The 19,678-nt window shown below is 41.2% G+C and overlaps 1 protein-coding gene across 1 annotated transcript in view; it reads right to left on the minus strand.

The window, feature by feature from the left end:
• Nucleotides 1-929: 929 nt before the first annotated feature.
• Nucleotides 930-19,678, minus strand: part of DENND6B (DENN domain containing 6B) — an 86,305-nt gene continuing 67,556 nt past the window's right edge. Inside the window, exons 15-20 of the mRNA XM_073619283.1 lie at nt 14,984-15,073; nt 14,857-14,910; nt 13,426-13,535; nt 12,613-12,715; nt 9,414-9,488; nt 930-3,067 (exon numbers count right to left, since the gene is read on the minus strand). Coding sequence (XP_073475384.1) covers nt 2,945-3,067; nt 9,414-9,488; nt 12,613-12,715; nt 13,426-13,535; nt 14,857-14,910; nt 14,984-15,073 — 555 coding nt within the window. The 3' untranslated portion in view covers nt 930-2,944. The remainder of the gene's footprint in view (nt 3,068-9,413; nt 9,489-12,612; nt 12,716-13,425; nt 13,536-14,856; nt 14,911-14,983; nt 15,074-19,678) is intronic.

The raw sequence follows: 19,678 nt of genomic DNA on the forward strand, positions 1-19,678 counted from the left end.
ACTGCAAAACTTGCCCTTTGGTATTTGTGGAAGGTGTTGCAGCAACCATCTACACTACTATATAATGAGTCATGTGAGTAGAAATTGTATATCAGCCTCCAATTTGCTTTCAAGTAGAACTATGGTCAAACTATACCATTCTCAAATGTAAAAAAACAAAACTAATAATTTTTGCATGATGCTTCAATATCCACACATGTAGGACATCCAACATTAGAGATAATTTATTCTTACACAGCCAATACACCTTTACACACTGGTACTGACTATAGCATTCCAATATTTCTTCTCTCTCACTCAGCTAATGTAATCCCACTGCTGATGCAGGGGGGGCAGACAAAAATGCTGTGCAGGCGCCCAACGTCCTCCTTATCAACCAATGACTTCATTGGTTGTTAGGATGCTGACAACTAGAAAGTTGTAATTATGCACAATGAAAACCTGTGGCTTTGTGTAATTAAAAGGCAGCTTTGATCCACCCGCCGGCTTGTATATCATTTTTAGGCATTTCGCCAAGACACCCTTGAAGAAACTTGAAGGCACCCTGGTTGAAAAGGGCTGATACATACCAGTAAGACTAGGTTCTCTGTTTTTGAAATACCACCTGCAACATTTCATTAATACCTGCTGATTCTGCCAGTAGAACAATTGGTGTAACACTCTAATTTCTGCGGTGAAATCAATGCAGCGTTATCGCTTCTGTGCTAGCTGATTACTGTAGATGCTGGCAATGTTGATAGGCCTATCAGTGATTAGCCATGCTTAGATGCACCCATAGACCTTTAGATTGACAACACGTTACTTAGGCAGGCCATACACGAAGTAAATTTCTTTCCTGCAATCACTGTATTCTCCCAGCGGGGACGGCTTCCCCCACCCGAAGAATACAGTGGTTGCACAAAAGAAATGTTCTCCGTGTATGGCCTGCCTAAGTAATGTGTTGTCAACTTAAACGTCTATGGCCGCATTCAGGCATGGCTAAGAAAGTGATTGTTGCTAGCGATAATCGTATGTAAAATCCGGCAGGCTCATTGTAGCCAGGTTGATCGATTGACCAACTAGGTAAATTGAGCCTGCCCATACATGATTTGAACAGTCTATGGCTGGCCTTAATTGGCAGGCGTTAAGGGAAATCATGTAAAAGTTCTGCTCTGTCTGGCAGGGTGCTTCCGCGCTGCTTAACATAAAAAAAAAAAAAAAAAAAAAAAAACATTTCTTAAGTCATTTAACATGCCAACTTGCACTGAATATACCGGTTTATTACTCTGCCAAAGAAAGAAATAGAGGATTTAGATGATCTTTAAATTAATACTTGGTGATCCTGCCATGCCTATCCTTGTTCAGGCACTTCCTGTTATTGGGTGACAACTGTCTCCCAGTTGTGTGCCTGCTTTGTCATTCTGTGCATGAGATAACATTTCAGGTACACTTCATAAAGTTAGATTACGAATAATAAGTGGGTGGTGCAACAACAGCAATAGAGAGCACCATCACTATGCAGTTCAATAAGAAATATGCCACCAATATACCCAAACACACACCAAAACCCATTCCATGCTTGTATATTGAGCAAAAAGGCCAAATGTCACATTATAGGAAAATTATGGCCTATACATCTGGGCATAATGATCATTGTAGTTGTCACTAGAGACAATCTTTTTTTTTTTTTTTTGAACATATGCTTAGTTTGAGTTGACAGTTTTATTTTACAGATAAACACTTGTGTATTTTAAACAGACTTATTAAACCGAATGCCAATATACAATTTAGGATAGGTCTTCTGAGAAAATGTATGTTTCTAAAACAATTCATGTGCCTCTAATACAGAAAATGACTTGTGCTTGAGTTCTATATTTACATATAATTTAACAATTGGGATGTAAGCTTCTATAACAAATGTGTTTTAGGGATCATACACATGGGCATCAACTGTGTTAGTAATCATGCACACGGGTAGCAGATGTGTTAATGGAAAAGCAGCTTTACACCCAGTATGTCAGTTGCTCTACAACAGCCCCGTATTTACCACTGTGGTAATTGTAGCCTGCAATAGACACACAGCATTAGTCAGTGTTTCCAACCTGCTGCGAGCAGGCACCAAATGCACACATGCTTCCCTGTACCCAATGGGGGTGCTGCAGCTTTAACCCACACTGTGCAGGTATTAAAGATTGTATTCACTTCAGAAGCAAAAGAGTGCTCTATTGGAGGTCAAACCACATCTTTGTTAATGCAGCTTGATACACATGTGGATGACTAAACAGGTCTACATCACAATAAGTCCAAATGTTGTTATATTACATTTAACTTAAATCAATAAATATAGTGACATATATGAAAATATGCCCCGTGCAGCATCTTGCACAAAGTAATACAGAATACAAAACAAAGTACCAACCACTTAAAGCCCAGCTCCAATATAGGTCTTGCTGAATTGAAGGGGGTAGATGTTCTAGCCATAGCTGAACCAATTCAGAGATTAACAAAAGTGAACCATTCACAGAGGAATCCCAAACTTTTTAGCAAATCACACAAACCTCTATTGTTACATAAGCAATATAGTATCAATATTGAAGAAAAATAGAAGGTTACATATTTCATTGCCCTTTCAAAGATTGGTATAACCAAGCACCCAATAAGCTATCTTTACATGGGACCATCTTTGTTGTGCTTGTTTCTTTGGTGAACCAGACTGTTTTTTGTTTTTTTTCCAGATTTCGTAATTTGCAAATAAAGAACATACTGTAGATCTTAAAGAAGTGCTTTGGAGACCTGTATGATATTGGCATTACAAGTTTCTCTTAAATATGAGGGGTTTTTTTTCTCTGGTTTCTCTCATCAGCCCTCCAGAAGGTTGTATTGATGATATAGATACAAGATGGTTTACAAATAATGCAAGATTCTCTACGGGTCTTGGAATGTTAGGGAATGCTACTGAAATAGTTTACTGAGGATGCAAGATGCTCTGCAAATCTTCAGGAAGCGAATGGATTACTTCATCAATGTGAAGTCTCAGCTTGTCCAAGGAAGTAGAGCTGATAGGAAGCTGTTGTCTGTGAGCCCTGAGCTGCAAAGGGGACATATAAAGAAATGAATCAGAACATTCAATAAAATATACGCAGTATCTAGGTTTACATCTACATTGTTAAAAATACAGATTCTGAAGCAATCTAGTTGTAGATATTATAGCACAAATACAAGTAAAGATTTTGAGAAAGTATTTTCCTGCCAAACAGTTTGTAATGTATTGCAACAACTCAAATAGACTTTTGTCATACAGCCCAGCTAGACTAAAGACAACACTATAGCCTGGCCCAACTTTTCAGCTTTTTGTTTGTCTGGAGCTTTCAGTAAACCTATCCTTAGAAATGACTAAACTGTAACATCAATAAAGAGCAGGCACCAGTTTGTGTTTGCACACATTTTTAAATATCGTTTAAATGCTTTGGGACCCCCAAAGTCCATAGAACTCCAGTGTGCAAATATTGTCCATGAAAAACAAAATCAAGGACTGTTACATCTCCTACTTCCTGTGCCTTCTGTACCGTATGTGCTTAAAGTAACAATTGGCTTCTGTAGGTCCATAAAGTAACTGCCTTGAGAGTCAGAGATTGTGACCTCGGCTAATCAGAGGAAACTTTGTATTCACTGATAGAATACAAAGCTGCCTAAGAATGACTAAGCCCCGGTCAGACCGAATCAATTTTGTTCCGGGTGTGAAAATCTCATCTCGCACCCAGAATACAGCACTGCATACTGTATGTTGCCTTAGCTACATAAAGTTTATATAGCACACCCAGAGGCCACACGTTAGTGAGAGAAATAGTTTGGCCCAGCCAAACTATTTAAACTGAAACTAAAGTTGGCGATCAGCTTTAAATATCTTGGTATTAAACATGTCCCTTAATATCTTCTACATTTGCAGACCAAATTTGGAACCATTTTTACAGAGTATGGAATAATTTGCCCCTATTCCTTTTAGGGAAATTTATCCCACTTAAGGTGAAGGTTCTTCTGGCCATTCTCTACATCCTGAGGCACTGCCCTATTTGGAGCCTTAAAATTATTTTTAAACTATTCAAGTCGGCTGGCACCTCTTTTCTATGGTGTCCGAGACATCCTAGATTTAAATGATCTGTGCTTCAAAGGCCCTGGATACAGGGTTAATTAGTTTACTCTGATCTTTATAAATACCTCCTGCTTAAAGCCTGGTACACACGATCAGATTGTTGGCCAACAGAGTGTCAGACTTTTGTCAAAAGGGCATGTGCCTGGATATTGTCTTGCATACTAACGGCACACAATTGTTGGCCAACAAACACGAATGTAGTGACGTACTACGTGGAATTTCAGCTCTTGAGCACCATCCTTTGGGCACCTTCTGCTAGTGTCATGTTTGGTGAGCACTGATTCTGAGCATGCGTGTTTGTACTTTGGACTTTTGTGTGACAGACTTGTGTACAGACGATACAAAAATCTGACGTTGTCCGCCGAAAATTTACTAGCCTGCCATCCATTTGTTGGCCGAAAGTTGGACAACAATTGTCTGAAGGAGTGTACCAATGGTCGGATTTTAGGCCAACAGTCTGTCATCACAAAATCCCCTGCCAACAATCGTTTCGTGTATACAAGGCTTTACTCTCACATGTTCATAACTGGCTGATGTCGGGCGACTCCAATGCCTCTGTGGCCCTGGAAGCTGCTTGCCCAGGGTCCTATGAGGCCATAAGAAATCTCCCCTACCTGGGTCCAGCCACTACACTTAACTTCCATGAAGCCTGTTTCCAAACCCTGAATGGTAATGCACCCTACAGGGCCTAACAACGTTAGGCATACAGGGGTTGGACAAAAATATGAAAGCACTACATGATTTGCAGGTGTGAAAGTAATGGCATTACGCGTTGAAAGCAGAATTGATGTAACATGGGAAGGTAGGCAGCATAAACTCCAAATATTCAGAGAACACTAGACACACCAAACTTGATTATTATCAACCATGGCCTTTATTGGTTTTCACAAATATAAACAACAATTCACCATAACGCTTTTAATCAATAAATACTTTAAAACTGTAAACAATATCAGTGGGGATATCCCTCAGGTGACTTGCAAAGACACCCCCCCCCTTAGCCTCCTGCCTAAATTTGGGTCCTGGGAATTTATGGAATGTTCTGTGAGGGTCAGGTGACATTTAATGATTTATCCTAGCGGACCCCCCAGAACATTCCCAATCAGCTGACTTTTTCTGAACTATCACAAACCCCCCCCATTGAAATCAATCAGTGGGCGACTTGAAAATCCTACCGACACCATCCCATAAGGGAAAGGGGGACCTTAAAACAAGCTATCCCACCTTTCCTCACATTCTTTTGCTTTCGCTGTGTGATGACACCCCTAACAGATGGGAAGCCTCACATTCATCATTCACTGCATGACCTGCTAGTAGTATGGTGTCATATCAGAGCTTACTGAGTTTCAAAGAGGGCACATTGTTGGAGCACACTTAGCTAGTGCCTCTGTGACTGAAGTTACCAATTTATTTGCGGTGTCATGAGGTACAGTATCAAAAGGTTATGTCGGCATATACAGTTTCCGGGAAAACGTCGTCTGATAAGCATAAGCCCCATCAACATGGTCAACTGACCGAAAGAGGCAAAAGGGCATTGCGCAGAATTGTGACCCAGAATAATATTTGTCAGTTCCCAGGAGAATTCAGGCCGTCTTGGATGTCAAAGGCGGTCCAATGCCATATTAGGTAACAATTTCATTCTTTTACCTGGTGTTTCTATATTTTTGTCCAAGCCCTGTATGTCTCCTCATAACCCTCTTTGGCTAAACCCCAGGCTCTCAAAATTCCTCTCCATCCCTGACCCAACTGTATGGGCAATCCAGGGTATCAAATGTCTCAGTCACATCTGTGAGAGTGGCAGTTTTCTAGGCTTACCTATAGGTACATCTTCAACAGAGGTTTACAACCTCTAATATAATTCAAGATTCTACATAGGATTTACCTTACTCTAATGAGGCTGCATAGGATTTACAGAAACATGAAATAAATTGCCCCAAGGCACATACTCAAGTTCACAAAAGACTGTTGTATCACAATTTAAAAGTGAAGTTTTAATAAACTTTGACATATTTTATTGATCCAGCGCCCTGGCTATTTGTATACAAAGATTTACCCTTCTGTGCCTTCTATCTTTTGGACATTTTCGGTGGCCTTGGCAGACTACATCCACATGTTCGGTGAATGTCCTCAGATGTCTAGCCTCTAATGAGGCTACATAAGATTTACGCTTCTGTGCCTTCTACCTTTTGGACGTGTTCGGTGGCATTCGCAGACTACATTTACATCTTCTGGACATGTCCTCAGATACAAATCTTTTGGTCCTCCATCTATGTGGTTGGTCAGAAGACTGGTTGGCGAGTTGAGCTATGGAATGTTCTTCTTTTGTCTTTTACCTATGTAAACAAGGCAGGCCGCCGTTCTGTGAGGGAGGAAGATGGAGATTTTGTATTTCTGCTAAGCAGAAACACGGATCTCTGTTTTCCTCCAGTCACAGCATCCCCCCCACAGTTATAAAGCACTCCCTAGGAGCAAACTTAACACTTTGATTGCCCCTGAGGTTAACCCATTCCCTGACTGTATCATTAGTACAGTTACAAGTGCATATTTTTTAGCACTGATCACTGTATTAGTGTCACTGGTCCCCAAAAAGTGTCAGATAGGTGTCCGATTTGTCCGCTGCAAGATGGCAGTCCCGCTAAAAATCGCTGATTGTCACCATTACTAGTAAAAAAAAAAAAAAAAATTCTATAAAATAATCCCCTAGATTGTAGATGCTATAACTTTTCCGCAAACCTATCAATATACGCTTATTGGGACTTTTTTTTTACCAAAAATATGTAGAATACACATTGGCTTAAACTGATAAAGAAATTTGATTTTTTTACTGGATATGTTTTATAGCATAAAAGTAAAAAATAGTTGTTTTTTTCAAAATTGTCGCCTTTTTTTGTTTATAGTGCAAAAAATAAAAACTGCAGAGGTGATCAAATGCCACCAAAAGAAATTTCTATTTTTGGGGGAAAAAAGAAGATCAATTTGTGTACAGCGTTGCAATTGTCAGTTAAAGTAACGCAGTACTGTATCACAAAAAAATGGCCTGGTCATGAAGTCGTGGGGGTAAACCTTCCGGGGCAGTATGTCGAGACTATACTGGCTGACATCGCTCAGACCTTTGGATAAATATTAGAAATTAAACCGGCTCCCTCTCTATGCACTTTCATTTTTCTTCCTTTTTTTTTTTTTCAGGGGACCCAAGTGCATTTACTACGTTTGACAATGTATTTAAAGTTTTTAGATATACCCTTGTTTTAGTGCAATGTACTTTTCGTATGGGTATGCCCAATTGGCTCTGTTTTTTATTCGCTTTCACTTAAAACTCAAAGAAAGAGAATAAAAAAAAAAAAAAGAGAGAAGTACCCAGATCTTTTTTTTTTTATACAGGCTAGACAGAATAGGTAGGAGTAAATATTTGTAACCACCTACCCTCCCTTAGGATGTACCCGTAGATCCTTGGATGAGCAGCAATATCAGAACTATGCCTGCAGTTACAGTTGTGCTCATAAGTTTACATACCCTGGCAGAATTTATGATTTCTTGGCCATTTTTCAGAGAATATGAATGATAACACAAAAACTTTTCTTTCACTCATGGTTAGTGTTTGGCTGAAGCCATTTATTATCAATCAACTGTGTTTACTCTTTTTAAATCATAATGGCAACTGAACTACCCAAATGACCCTGATCAAAAGTTTACATACCCCAGTTCTTAATACAGTGTATTGCCCCCTTTAACATCAATGACAGCTTGAAGTCTTTTGTGCTATTTGTGGATGAGGCTCTTTATCTTCTCTGATGGTAAAGCTGCCCATTCCTCTTGGCAAAAAGCCTCCAGTTCCTGTAAATTCTTGGGCTGTCTTGCATGAACTGCACGTTTGAGATCTCCCCAGAGTGGGTCAATGATATTGAGGTCAGGAGACTGAGATGGCCATTCCAGAACCTTCAATTTATTCTGCTGTAGCCAATGACAGGTCGACTTGGCCTTGTGTTTTGGATCATTGTCATGTTGGAATGTCCAAGTACGTCCCATGCGCAGCTTCCTGGCTGATGAATGCAAATGTTCCTCCAGTATTTTTTGATAACATACTGCATTTATCTTGCCATAATTTTTGACCAAATTCCCTGTGCCTTTGTAGCTTACATATCCCCAAAACATCAGCGATCCACCTTCGTGTTTCACAGTAGGAATGGTGTACCTTTCATCATAGGCCTTGTTGACTCCTCTCCAAAAGTAGCATTTATGGTTGTGGCCAAAAAGCTCAATTTTGGTCTCATCACTTCAAATGACTTTGTGCAAGAAGGTTTGAGGCTTGTCTCTGTACTGTTTGGTGTATTGTAAGCAGGATACTTTGTGGCATTTGCGTAGTAATGGCTTTCTTCTGGTGACTCGACCATGCAGCCCATCTTTCTTCAAGTGCCTCCTTATTGTGCATCTTGAAACAGCCACACCACATGTTTTCAGAAGTCCTGTATTTCACCTGAAGTTATTTGTGGGTTTTTCTTTGCATCCCGAACAACTTTCCTGGCAGTGGTGGCTAAAATTTTTGTTAGTCTACCTGGTTTCAACAGAACCCCTCATTTTCCACTTCTTGATTAGAGTTTGAACACTGCTGATTGGCATTCTCAATTCCTTGGATATCTTTTTATATCCCTTTCCTGTTTTATACAGTTCAACTATCTTTTCCCGCAGATCCTTTGACGATTATTTTGCTTTCTCCATGACTCAGAATCCAGAAACATCAGTTCAGCACTTGATGAAAGATGCAAAGGTCTGTCAGGAGTCAAGAAACGCATTCACCTCTTATACACACACACACTAATTACAAGCGAACAGATCACAGGTGAGGATGGTTACCTTTAATAGCCATTCAAACCCCTTTATGTCAACTTGTGTGCATGTTATCAGGCCAAAATCACCAGGGTATGTAAACTTTTGATTAGGGTCATTTTGGTAGTTTCTGTTGTCATTATGATTTAAAGAGTAAACACAATTTATTGATAATAAATGGCTTTAGCCAAACACTAACCACGAGTGAAAGAAATGTTTTTGTGTTATTCATATTCTCTGAAAAATAGCCAAGAAATCATAAATTCATAAAAAGAGTTTATTGGCAAGTGCAGTTGACCTCCATTTGTTCTGCAGGCACCAACCTGCTTTAAAGCGTTGTTTTTTTCCTTTTGACTTATATGGGGAGACAAGCAGTTCTAATACCAATAAAAGGCCCATCGCTATGGGCCAAAAAAAAAGATATTATTCATTGTAGAACGGTTGGATTCTTATACATTACCAATTTATCCCTTAGCTTCAATACCAGATCTACAATCTCCACTTCTGATTTGTTCTTGATCCATGCTCCAATGTTCTACAACAGAAGCAACACACATATATGTCACCGGTATGCACAATACATTTTAGGAATCAGGCTCAACTTTTTGTGAAAAACTACTTGTGCTGTTTCTTAAGCTTTATCTAAACCAAAGAAGAAAAATGTAATATATTGCAGTTTAGATGTTTTGGCTCCATTGGTTTTATTTTTTCTGGATTATTTTCCTTTTAATTTCTGGTGGTCCTGCCACTAACACATTTAGTGCAGGAGCAGCATTGTCACCCTAGGCTGCTCACTCCTAATTTAGGCAACACAACACTTCCCTCTCTCATAATTTCCATAACATAAGGTGGAGGTGTTCTATATTTTAAAGGGAATAATAGGATATTGCTGCTAGCACTGCTTAACATTTCAGTGCAGCACAGGCAAAATGCATATAAAGTTATAAGCCAATGGTACTTCAGGCAGGATCAACACATTTTCTGTACTTGCAGTGTTTTTATTACCTTCATTGCCAATAATGTGTACCACATGTCATGGCATTAAAAGTATTACAACAATCTTGTTCAAAATGTATTAGCCAGCTCCTGGCTTTAATTTAGAAGTAAACAAGGCATCTGAAAATCTGTCTGATCACTTCTATGGGCAGCGGCAGTGGTCCTATGTTTCTGGGCTCTCCCACTACTTTTGGGAGCCAAGGACCACAAAAATGTGTCAGGATGGCCAAAGGGGAGTACGCAGGAGAGATCAGATGCTTGATCTTTCTTCCTTGCCGTGAACCCGTAAGCACTCTGCACTAAACACTTCCAGGTTTACAGCTGTCAGATGACAGCAAGTCATACCCAGGTCACATCAGATCGAGTACTTTCTGTACTGGATCTGTTAAGGCAGAGGAGACATTATGGGTCCCCCTGTCTCCATAACCAGGAACTGTTACCTGCACAATGCTATGACACCCTCCTTGTTATAGCAATACTATCAAGTAAAAAAAATATACAGTGGGAACGGAAAGTATTCAGACCCCCTTAAATGTTTCACTCTTTGTTATATTGCAGCCATTTGATAAAATCATTTAAGTTCATTTTTTTCCTCATTAATGTACGCACAGCACCCTATATTGGCAGAAAAACACAGAATTGTTGATATTTTTGCAGATTTATTAAAAAAGAAAAACTGAAATATCACATGGTCCTAAGTATTCAGACCCTTTGCTCAGTATTTAGTCGAAGCACCCTTTTGATCTAATACAGCCATGAGTCTTTTTGGGAAAGATTTTTCACACCTGGATTTGGGGATCCTCTGCCATTCCTCCTTGCAGATCCTGTCCAGTTCTGTCAGGCTGGATGGTAAACATTGGTGGACAGCCATTTTTAGGTCTCTCCAGAAATGCTCAATTGGGTTTAAGTCAGGGCTCTGGCTGGGCCATTCAAGAACAGTCACGGAGTTGTTGTGAAGCCACTCCTTCGTTATCTTAGCTGTGTGCTTAGGGTCATTGTCTTGTTGGAAGGTAAACCTTTGGCCCAGTCTGAGGTCCTGAGTACTCTGGAGAAGGTTTTTGTCCAGGATATCCCTGCACTTGGCCGCATTCATCTTTCCCTCGATTGCAACCAGTCATCCTGTCCCTGCAGCTGAAAAACACCCCCACAGCATGATGCTGCCACCACCATGCTTCAATTTTGGGACTGTATTGGACAGGTGATGAGCAGTGCCTGGTTTTCTCCACACATACCGCTTAGAATAAAGGCCAAAAACTTCTATCTTGGTCTCATCAGACCAAAGAATCTTATTTCTCACCATCTTGGAGTCCTTCAAGAGTTTTTCAGCAAACTCCATGCGAGATTTCATGTGTCTTGCACTGAGGAGAGGCTTCCGTCTGGCCACTCTGCCATAAAGCCCCGACTGGTGGAGGGCTGCAGTGATGGTTGACTTTCTACAACTTTCTCCCATCTCCCGACTGCATCTCTGGAGCTCAGCCACAGTGATCTTTGGGTTCTACTTTACCTCTCTCACCAAGGCTCTTCTCCCCCGACAGCTCAGTTTGGCCAGACAGCCAGTTCTAGGAAGGGTTCTGATCATCCTAAACGTCTTCCATTTAAGGATTATGGAGGCCACTGTGCTCTTAGGAACCTTAAGTGCAGCAGAAATGTTTTTGTAACCTTGGCCAGATCTGTGCCTTGCCACAATTCTGTCTCTGAGCTCTTCAGGCAGTTCCTTTGACCTCATGATTCTCATTTGCTCTGACATGCACTGTGAGCTTTAAGGTCTTCTATAGACAGGTGTGTGGCTTTCCTAACCAAGTCCAATCAGTATAATGAAACTCAAATGAAGGTGTAGAACCATCTCAAGGATGATCAGAAGAAATGGACAGCACCTGAGTTAAATAGATGAGTGTCACAGCAAAGGATCTGAATACTTAGGACCATGTGATATTTCAGTTTTTCTTTTTTAATAAATCTGCAAAAATGTCAACAATTCAGTGTTTTTCTGTCAATATGGGGTGCTGTGTGTACATTAATGAGGAAAAAAATGAACCTAAATGATTTTCACAAATGGCTGCGATATAACAAAGAGTGAAAAATTTAAGGGGGTCTGAATACTTTCTGTCCCCACTGACATATATATATATATATATATATATATATATATATATAAATATAAATAAATAAATAAAAAGGACCCCCTCCCCCCTGTGCACACACATACATAAAGTAAAACCTAGCACACAATGGGGGTTTACTAAAGGCAAATCCACTTTGCACTACAAGTGCAAACTACAAGTGTAACGTGCACTTGAAATTGCACTTGGAAGTGCAGTCACTGTAGATCCGAGGGGGACATGCAAGGAGAATAAAAAACAGCATTTTAGCTTGCACATGATTGGATGATAAAATCAGCAGAGCTTCCCCCATTTCAGATCTACATCTCAGATTTACAGTGACTGCACTTTCAGTGGAATTTCATGTGCACTTTGCACTTGTAGTGCAAAGTGGATTTGCCTTTCGTAAATAACCCCCAATGTGTCTACGTAAATGCCAGTTGTGCAACACATATATGGTCTCGCAGAAGGGTCATTATTTACAGTTAATCCTAATATGATGTACTGTAGTGGGCTTTATCCTGAAAATTGCTGAGCCTGGAAAAACTGCTGTGTGACACTTACTGCTTCACAGATGACATTGAGATGTGCTGTTTCTAGCTTCTCTCTCATCTCACGTTGTTTGTGACGATACCAACCATCGAAGTGTGGAGATTTCAAAAACCGCCTGCAGAAAAATAAAAAGCATTAGCTTTCTGGAAAAATAAACTAAGAACTTACTTCCAAATTCATTCTAACTTTGGTTAAAATATTTTAAGAGTATTCATTACTGTGATGTAAAAAATGATTTATCTGGTAAAATTAAAAAAAGACAGGTGTGACATACACTGCAGTGCAGTGTATATTACCAACAAATGTGTGTAGATTAAATTGGTCTTTATGCTATATGACTGAATCTCAGGACTTGTTGGACAGAAATACAAATCCCTATGGCAAGTAAAACAGCTCTCTTATGCCTTGTTTCCACTGAGCGGATCGGTTCGGGTCGGTACAGTTTGAATGGCCTAGAATGGTCCAGTCTATTCTGGTGAGCGTTTCCAATGCAAGTGGGACCACAAGGGGCCATACAGGGTTTAGAAAAAATGCCTCAGCATAGCACAGCAGAGGTTTTTCTGTCAGCCAATCAGTGGAATGTATTGTAGCTCCGCCCTAACCAAACCGTTCCATTTTCTATGGCCCCACATCTGAAGCAGGACCCTGAATGGAGCGGTTCGGTTCAGTTGTATGGGCCGCTTTCATAATGGAAACACCCAAAATAGCGTACCGTACCGAACCGAACCGATCCGCTCAGTGGAAACGAAGCATTATAGGTTTATGTGTATTTAGCTGTCCGTTTAGATTTAGATAAAAAAAAAAAAAAAATTACAGCTCATTTACCTGTACAGCCCCATCCAATCCCCTTTTATTGTAGAGCTAAACTGAGGTCCTGTGTGTTCCAGCATCTTCATGAGCTCCTCTTGCTGGAAAGGTCTCACCTGGGGTGGATTCTGTACATTTAGATTAACCATTTGTTAAATGATGCAGCCTTTGAGCTTGGAAACACAATAATATAAAAAATGTTGTCAGCAATAACCATTTTGAAGGTTACATTAAACTAAACCTGTCCTAAGAGAAACTCTGAATCCATAGCAGACTTTTCTTTCTGCAGACTATCTGCTTGGTTGTCAGACTGACACTCTAGCTTCAATACTTCAGATCACTAACCACCCAGAGCAAACATGTAGATAATGACTCCTAATCTCTGTATATGTTCCAGGTGCAACTCAGACAACTGAAGCCAAAGGTTCAGCATAACTGTCAGGCAACTAGCATTTTCATTACTTTTCAGATTTGAAAATAATTGAAATAAATGCACAAACTGAATATCGCATAAAAGAAGTTATGAAATAATTTATAATTAATTCTTAAAAGAGAAGTTTGGATTTTAGAAAAAAAAAATTATACTCACCTAAGTGGATGCAGCATCAATCCGATGCTGCATCTGTCCCCCGCCGCTTGTAAGACTGAGAACTGGGTGATCAAAGACAGCTGATCACTTAGTTCTCGTCTTCACTGAGCAGAGAGCCGGTAACTGTCAGTCGACTCTCTGCTCTGCCCCTCTAGTGCTCACTGGAGCACTGGGAGTTGAGCGGGTGGAGGACTGAGAGGCTGATCCAGCTGCCAGTCCAGGCATCTGGGTGGATCCTGACTTTCCCAAGCCTAGATCAGCCGAGGGACGCTGATGTGTTTTACTTCCTTCCTTTGCCACTGCAAACTAAAAGCATAGTATGCTAGTATGCATTGCTCTGTCCCCGCTGCAGGCCACATCCATGTTTGCCCCTCTTCCTTCTGGGGCCGCGGACTGCAGCTCTGTGACTGGCCGGAGCCGCGTGACGTCACTCCCGCGCATGTGCGCAGGAGCCGCCAGTCACGGCACTTGCTCGTGAAGAAACAGCACGGGGGGCCGTTTCTTCACAGCACATGACATCATCGGCATAAAACACAGCAGCTATCTTCTAAACGGCGCACGTTTAGGAGATATTTAAAGTACCTATTCCTTATTCTAGGCTTACCTATAGGTACAACTTCCATAGAGAGGTTTACAATTTTTTGTTAAAAAAAAAAAAAAAAAATTGCTGTCAAAATTGCTTATAGTTAGTTATAATTCAAAATTAAATATCATTTATAGTTCAACAATAAAACAGGCAAAAATCAAAACATCTGTTGTAATTAATATTTAAAGAGCAGGTTTTTGATTCACAGGAGAAAAAAAATGATAATGATAAATGTTTATGTACAAAAATATGTTATTGTATAAAAACTTCTTACCTTCCAAGGGGTGATGGAACTGTGATGTGGCATCAGACTACCAATGTACCGCTCCTAAAAGAAAAAGTGAAAACATCACAATCATGTAAAAAAAATTAGAATACCAAACAAAAGCCGAGTGCCTCACCAGTGGAAGCATAAAGCTTTGTGTAAGCTCAAACAGATGTTTCTGAAGCAATAAACTCAGCGTGGAAGATGGAAGCCTCTTCTGAAGACCCTGTAGAAGAAACATCAGACAATGTAAACGTGCATGCTAGTATCCTTATACACACAGGCTATAGTAGAGTAAATCTTCACATTTTGGTGTCAGCAGTTTATATTTGTGTTCAAACATGAGGCGTGCTGTATGGTGCTGCAAAAGTTATCCATGGCCCCTGCAAAAGTTATCCATGGCCCCTGTCTGTAGTGTGAGAACTAAATTTTCCTATTTAGAAACTAGATATCCCACAATCCAGTGGTCTCGCAATCTAGTGCTGGTCCAGGTGAGAGCTTCACAGTAATGAGATCTGACACAGAGACAAACAGGCACAGCATTAAGCCCTGGTTCACATTGGTGCGTTTTGACATGTCAAATCGCATGTCATTGAAACATTGAAAACAAATAGATATGTGGGGTTGACAGAACAACAACAGAGGTCCGATATAAATACTGGTGGGCCATCGTCAAATACCCTTTATTCCTTTGTTTCTTCTAAGTTAATAAAAAAAGATCTAGCTGCAGCAGTGAGCTCTCTGTGTCTTTAAGCCCTGGTTCAGACATAGCTGCGGGAAAGAAGCCATGCGAGTTCAGCTGAACTCGCACGATTTCACTCGTGCAATTGCCGGCAACAGCACCGTCCTAATCAGTTTCTGTACTACTTTTTGCGATTTCGGGATGTGATTTCCAATGACATCTTTGCAGAAACCCACACAGATGTCTGTGAAATCGCTGCCGAAATCGGGAATGACATGCGGGAGTGAAATCGTGCGAGTTCAGCTGAACTCGCATGGCTTCTTTCCCGCAGCTATGTCTGAACCAGGGCTTAAAGACACAGAGAGCTCACTGCTGCAGCTAGATCTTTTTTTATTAACTTAGAAGAAACAAAGGAATAAAGGGTATTTGACGATGGCCCACCAGTATTTATATCGGACCTCTGTTGTTGTTCTGTCAACCCCACATATCTATTTGTTTTCAATGTTTTTATTAAAGCGGAGCTCCGCCGAAATTTTTTTTTTTTTAAAGTCAGCAGCTACAAATACTGCAGCTGCTGACTTTTAAAACATGGACACTTACCTGCCCAGGGCGCCCGCGATGTCGGCACCCGAGGCCGAACCATCTCTCGGTCCTCGGGCGCTGCCGCCTTCATCTTCGGTAAGGGAATCAGGAAGTGAAGGCTTGCAAGTTCACTTCCCGGTTCCCTACTGCGCATGCGCGAGCCGCGCAGCGCAATACGGATGGTCCCTGCTGTCTCTGGGACCCGTGTGTTTCCCAGCAGACAGCGGGGGGGGGGGTCGGGGAGAACAGGAAGTGGCGTAAATAACCGCAGATTCTGCGGCTATCTATGCCGAAAGTGGGTACAAATACCTAATATACAGGTATCTGCACCCCCCTCACCCCTGAACGGTGCCAACTGTGACACTGAAGGGGGGGAGGAATCCAATGAGTGGAAGTTCCACTTTTGGGTGGAACTCCACTTTAACTTAGCACTCCCATATTTGTGATGCAATACAGAACAGATGGCAACGCATGCACTGGACTCTGTGTGACCCAGAATAGGAAGTTTTCTTGCCCCTTTGGTGAATAGGGACAAGCTAGGTAGGGAATGAATACATGGGCATAGGGAATCGATTAGCATGACACTACAAACTACAGCTACAACATGTGAACCCATCATTATAAGGTAAGGCAAACAAACAGCACAGGCAATAGAACTACACACTAGTACACAGTTAAAACAACAAAAACATTTGAAAGCGTACAATGCCTTTAAGTAGTTCCCCCCCACCTCTATATCTTGGTTGAACTTTCCATTTTCTTATGTTACTTGCTTGATTATTGGCAGTAAATTGGAATCACTGTACTGGAAGCAACAAAGTCAAGGTTAGGTTGACATAGCCAAGTTTAAAGCAGAGTTCAACCCGCATTTACATCTTTACACTATCCGCTTCAGAACAGCAAAATAAAACATCAACAGCCATTTTATTTTTTTTCTAGCTGCATTTACTTGTTTGTATGGGGTAATCTTTTTTTTCTTTTTTCACTCCGGCGAGGTACATAATTTCCGCAATCAGATCGTACCCTCCTTCCCCCGCTGCTGCCTTCTGGAACCTGTGTGTGTCCCAGAAGACGATGGGACCATTCAGAAAGCGCCTCGCCCATGTGCAGTAGGAAACTGGCTGTGAAGTCTGAAGGCTTCACTGCCGGTTTCCCTTACTAGCAATGCCGATGGACAGATCGACTTGGGGTGCTGACATCGTGAAGTCCCTGGACAGGTAAATATCCTTATATTAAAAGTCAGCAGCTACAGTATTTGTAGCTGTTCACTATGAGGCCCTGCTCAGAAATGCACAGCCTTTCCTCCAAAAAATGGAGATTCTTACTGTGCATGTGCACCGCAGCCCCATTTATTCCTATGGGAATACAAAACTCATGGTAGCCTCAATTGCTCGGAATATAGCTTTCCCATAGAAGTGAATTGGGCTGCAGTATGCATGCATAGTTAGAAGTATCCATTTTTAGGGGAACATACACTGAAGATTGATGGATCAAGACTGAAGGTAAGTACAAGACCTAGAGGGCAGCAATCATATGGATAGGGGCAATTAAAGAAAAAAAATCTACAGCTGGCCTTTAAATCCCTCAATAGCAAGAGATAAAAATTGCCTATATGAACATAACCATGGCTTGGTTGCTTCAAGTACAATGATGCCTATTCACTTTCCAACAAGCAAGCAGGTAACACAGGAGACTGGAAAACTAAAACAAGGATATAATGGTGTCACCTGCCTTAACTAAGTGAAGTGAGGGAATATATGAATCATACGAATGGCTCAACAGAATTCCAAATAAAAAGCAAACAATTAGAACGGCATTTTTGCACTGATTCGTAGAGTAACAGGACAATCGGTTCTCCAGACTCCACGTATAGCATTAATACCCCTGTGCCTGGGTTACCTAAATACCTACAACATTTAATATTCTTTATCTTGCTAGGGGGGCTAAAACCCCCTGTTAGACTTACCGGTAACGGTATTTCCATGAATCTTCCAGGACAGCTACTTGAGAGATGATTGGCTCCGCCTTCTACAGGAAACAGAAACCGGACACAATTTAAAAGGTCTTTCCTCTGACCCTCAGTTGTTTGAAGATCAAGTAAACCTCGATCAAAAGTGTACTCAGCAGAGGAATAACAGAATCTCACTAAGACCCCTTTCACACTGAGGCAGTTTTCAGATGTTGTAGCGCTAGAAATAGCACCTGAAAACTGCCTACTATTCATTGGAATGGGTGCTTTCATACTCGGGCGGTGCGCTTGCATGACATTAAAAAAAAGTCCTGCAAGCAGCCTCTTTGGAGTGGTTTGGGAGCGCTCCCAAAATGACCCTGCCCACTGCAATGAATGGGCAGCGCTTCCGAAGCACCTGAAAAGCGATTCGGAAGTGCTGCAACATGGGAGTTTTTAACCCCTTCTTGGGGGTTAAAAGCACCCCGCTAGCAGCTGAAAGTTGCCACTTAAACAGCGGTAAATCGCCCCTAAAACAAGCAGAGCTTTACCGCTAATGCATGAGCAGCCCCAGTGTGAAAGGGGTCTAAAACACCACCACCAGGTTAAATAAGGAGACCAGTGAATAAAGAATAGGGTGGGAATATAGACGCTGTCCTGGAAGAGTCATGGAAATACCGTTACCGGTAAGTCTAACGGGGGTTTTCCCCCTTCATCTTCCAGGGCAGCTACTTGAGGGGATAAGCAAGATTCTATACCTTAGGAAGGGGCGATAGCCTGAAGCATTTTCCTTCCAAAGGAGAGGTCATGGCTTGAGACCATCTGGACTCTATAATGCTTGATGAATGCATGAGAGACAGCAGCTTTGGATATATCTTCCCATGATGCTTCCGCTCTTTCTGCCCATGATGCAGCCAGAGATCTAGTGGAGTGAGCTCTAACTCTGGTAGGAGGGGTCTAACCTGACGACCTGTAAGCTTCACAAATAGCTTCTCTAATCCATCTGGCGATGGAACCCCTGGATGCTTTGGTTCCCTTTTTGGGGCCACTAAATTAAATTAGGAGTTGGGAGGATTTCCTAAACTCACTAGACATTTCTAAATAATGTAGAAGACATCTTTTCACATCCAAAAAAACGAAATCTTTCCTCCTCCGAATTCCTGGTGAAGGAACAAAAACTAGGAAAAACTACTTCCTGGTATCTGTAAAAATTGGACGAGACTTTGGGTAAGTACAAAAGATCAGAACTAATCATTACCGTGTCATCTAAAATTCTCAAGAAAGGGTCTTTACAAGAGAGGGACTCCAAAACAGAAATCCTTCTCCCTGAAGTTATGGCCAAAAGAAAGGCAATCTTTAAAGTTATTAATTTCAAAGAGGCCTCATGTAATGGTTCAAAGGGAGCTCTGGCAAGAGCATTCAATACTAAAGACAGATCCCAGGGTGGAATATGTCTAATAACTTTGGGTGTGCGTCTAGCTCTTGCTGAGAGGAATCTTTTAATCATAGGATCCTTAGCTAATCTTCTTTCCATGAACAGAGACAGCAACCCGAACCCCAAGCATGCTGACAGAAAGCCCTTTTTCCACCCCCTTCTCTAAAACACCCAGTATACAGGG

Source organism: Aquarana catesbeiana, linkage group LG03 (assembly GCF_042186555.1).
Source record: "Aquarana catesbeiana isolate 2022-GZ linkage group LG03, ASM4218655v1, whole genome shotgun sequence".
NCBI classification, from domain to species: Eukaryota; Metazoa; Chordata; class Amphibia; order Anura; family Ranidae; genus Aquarana; species Aquarana catesbeiana.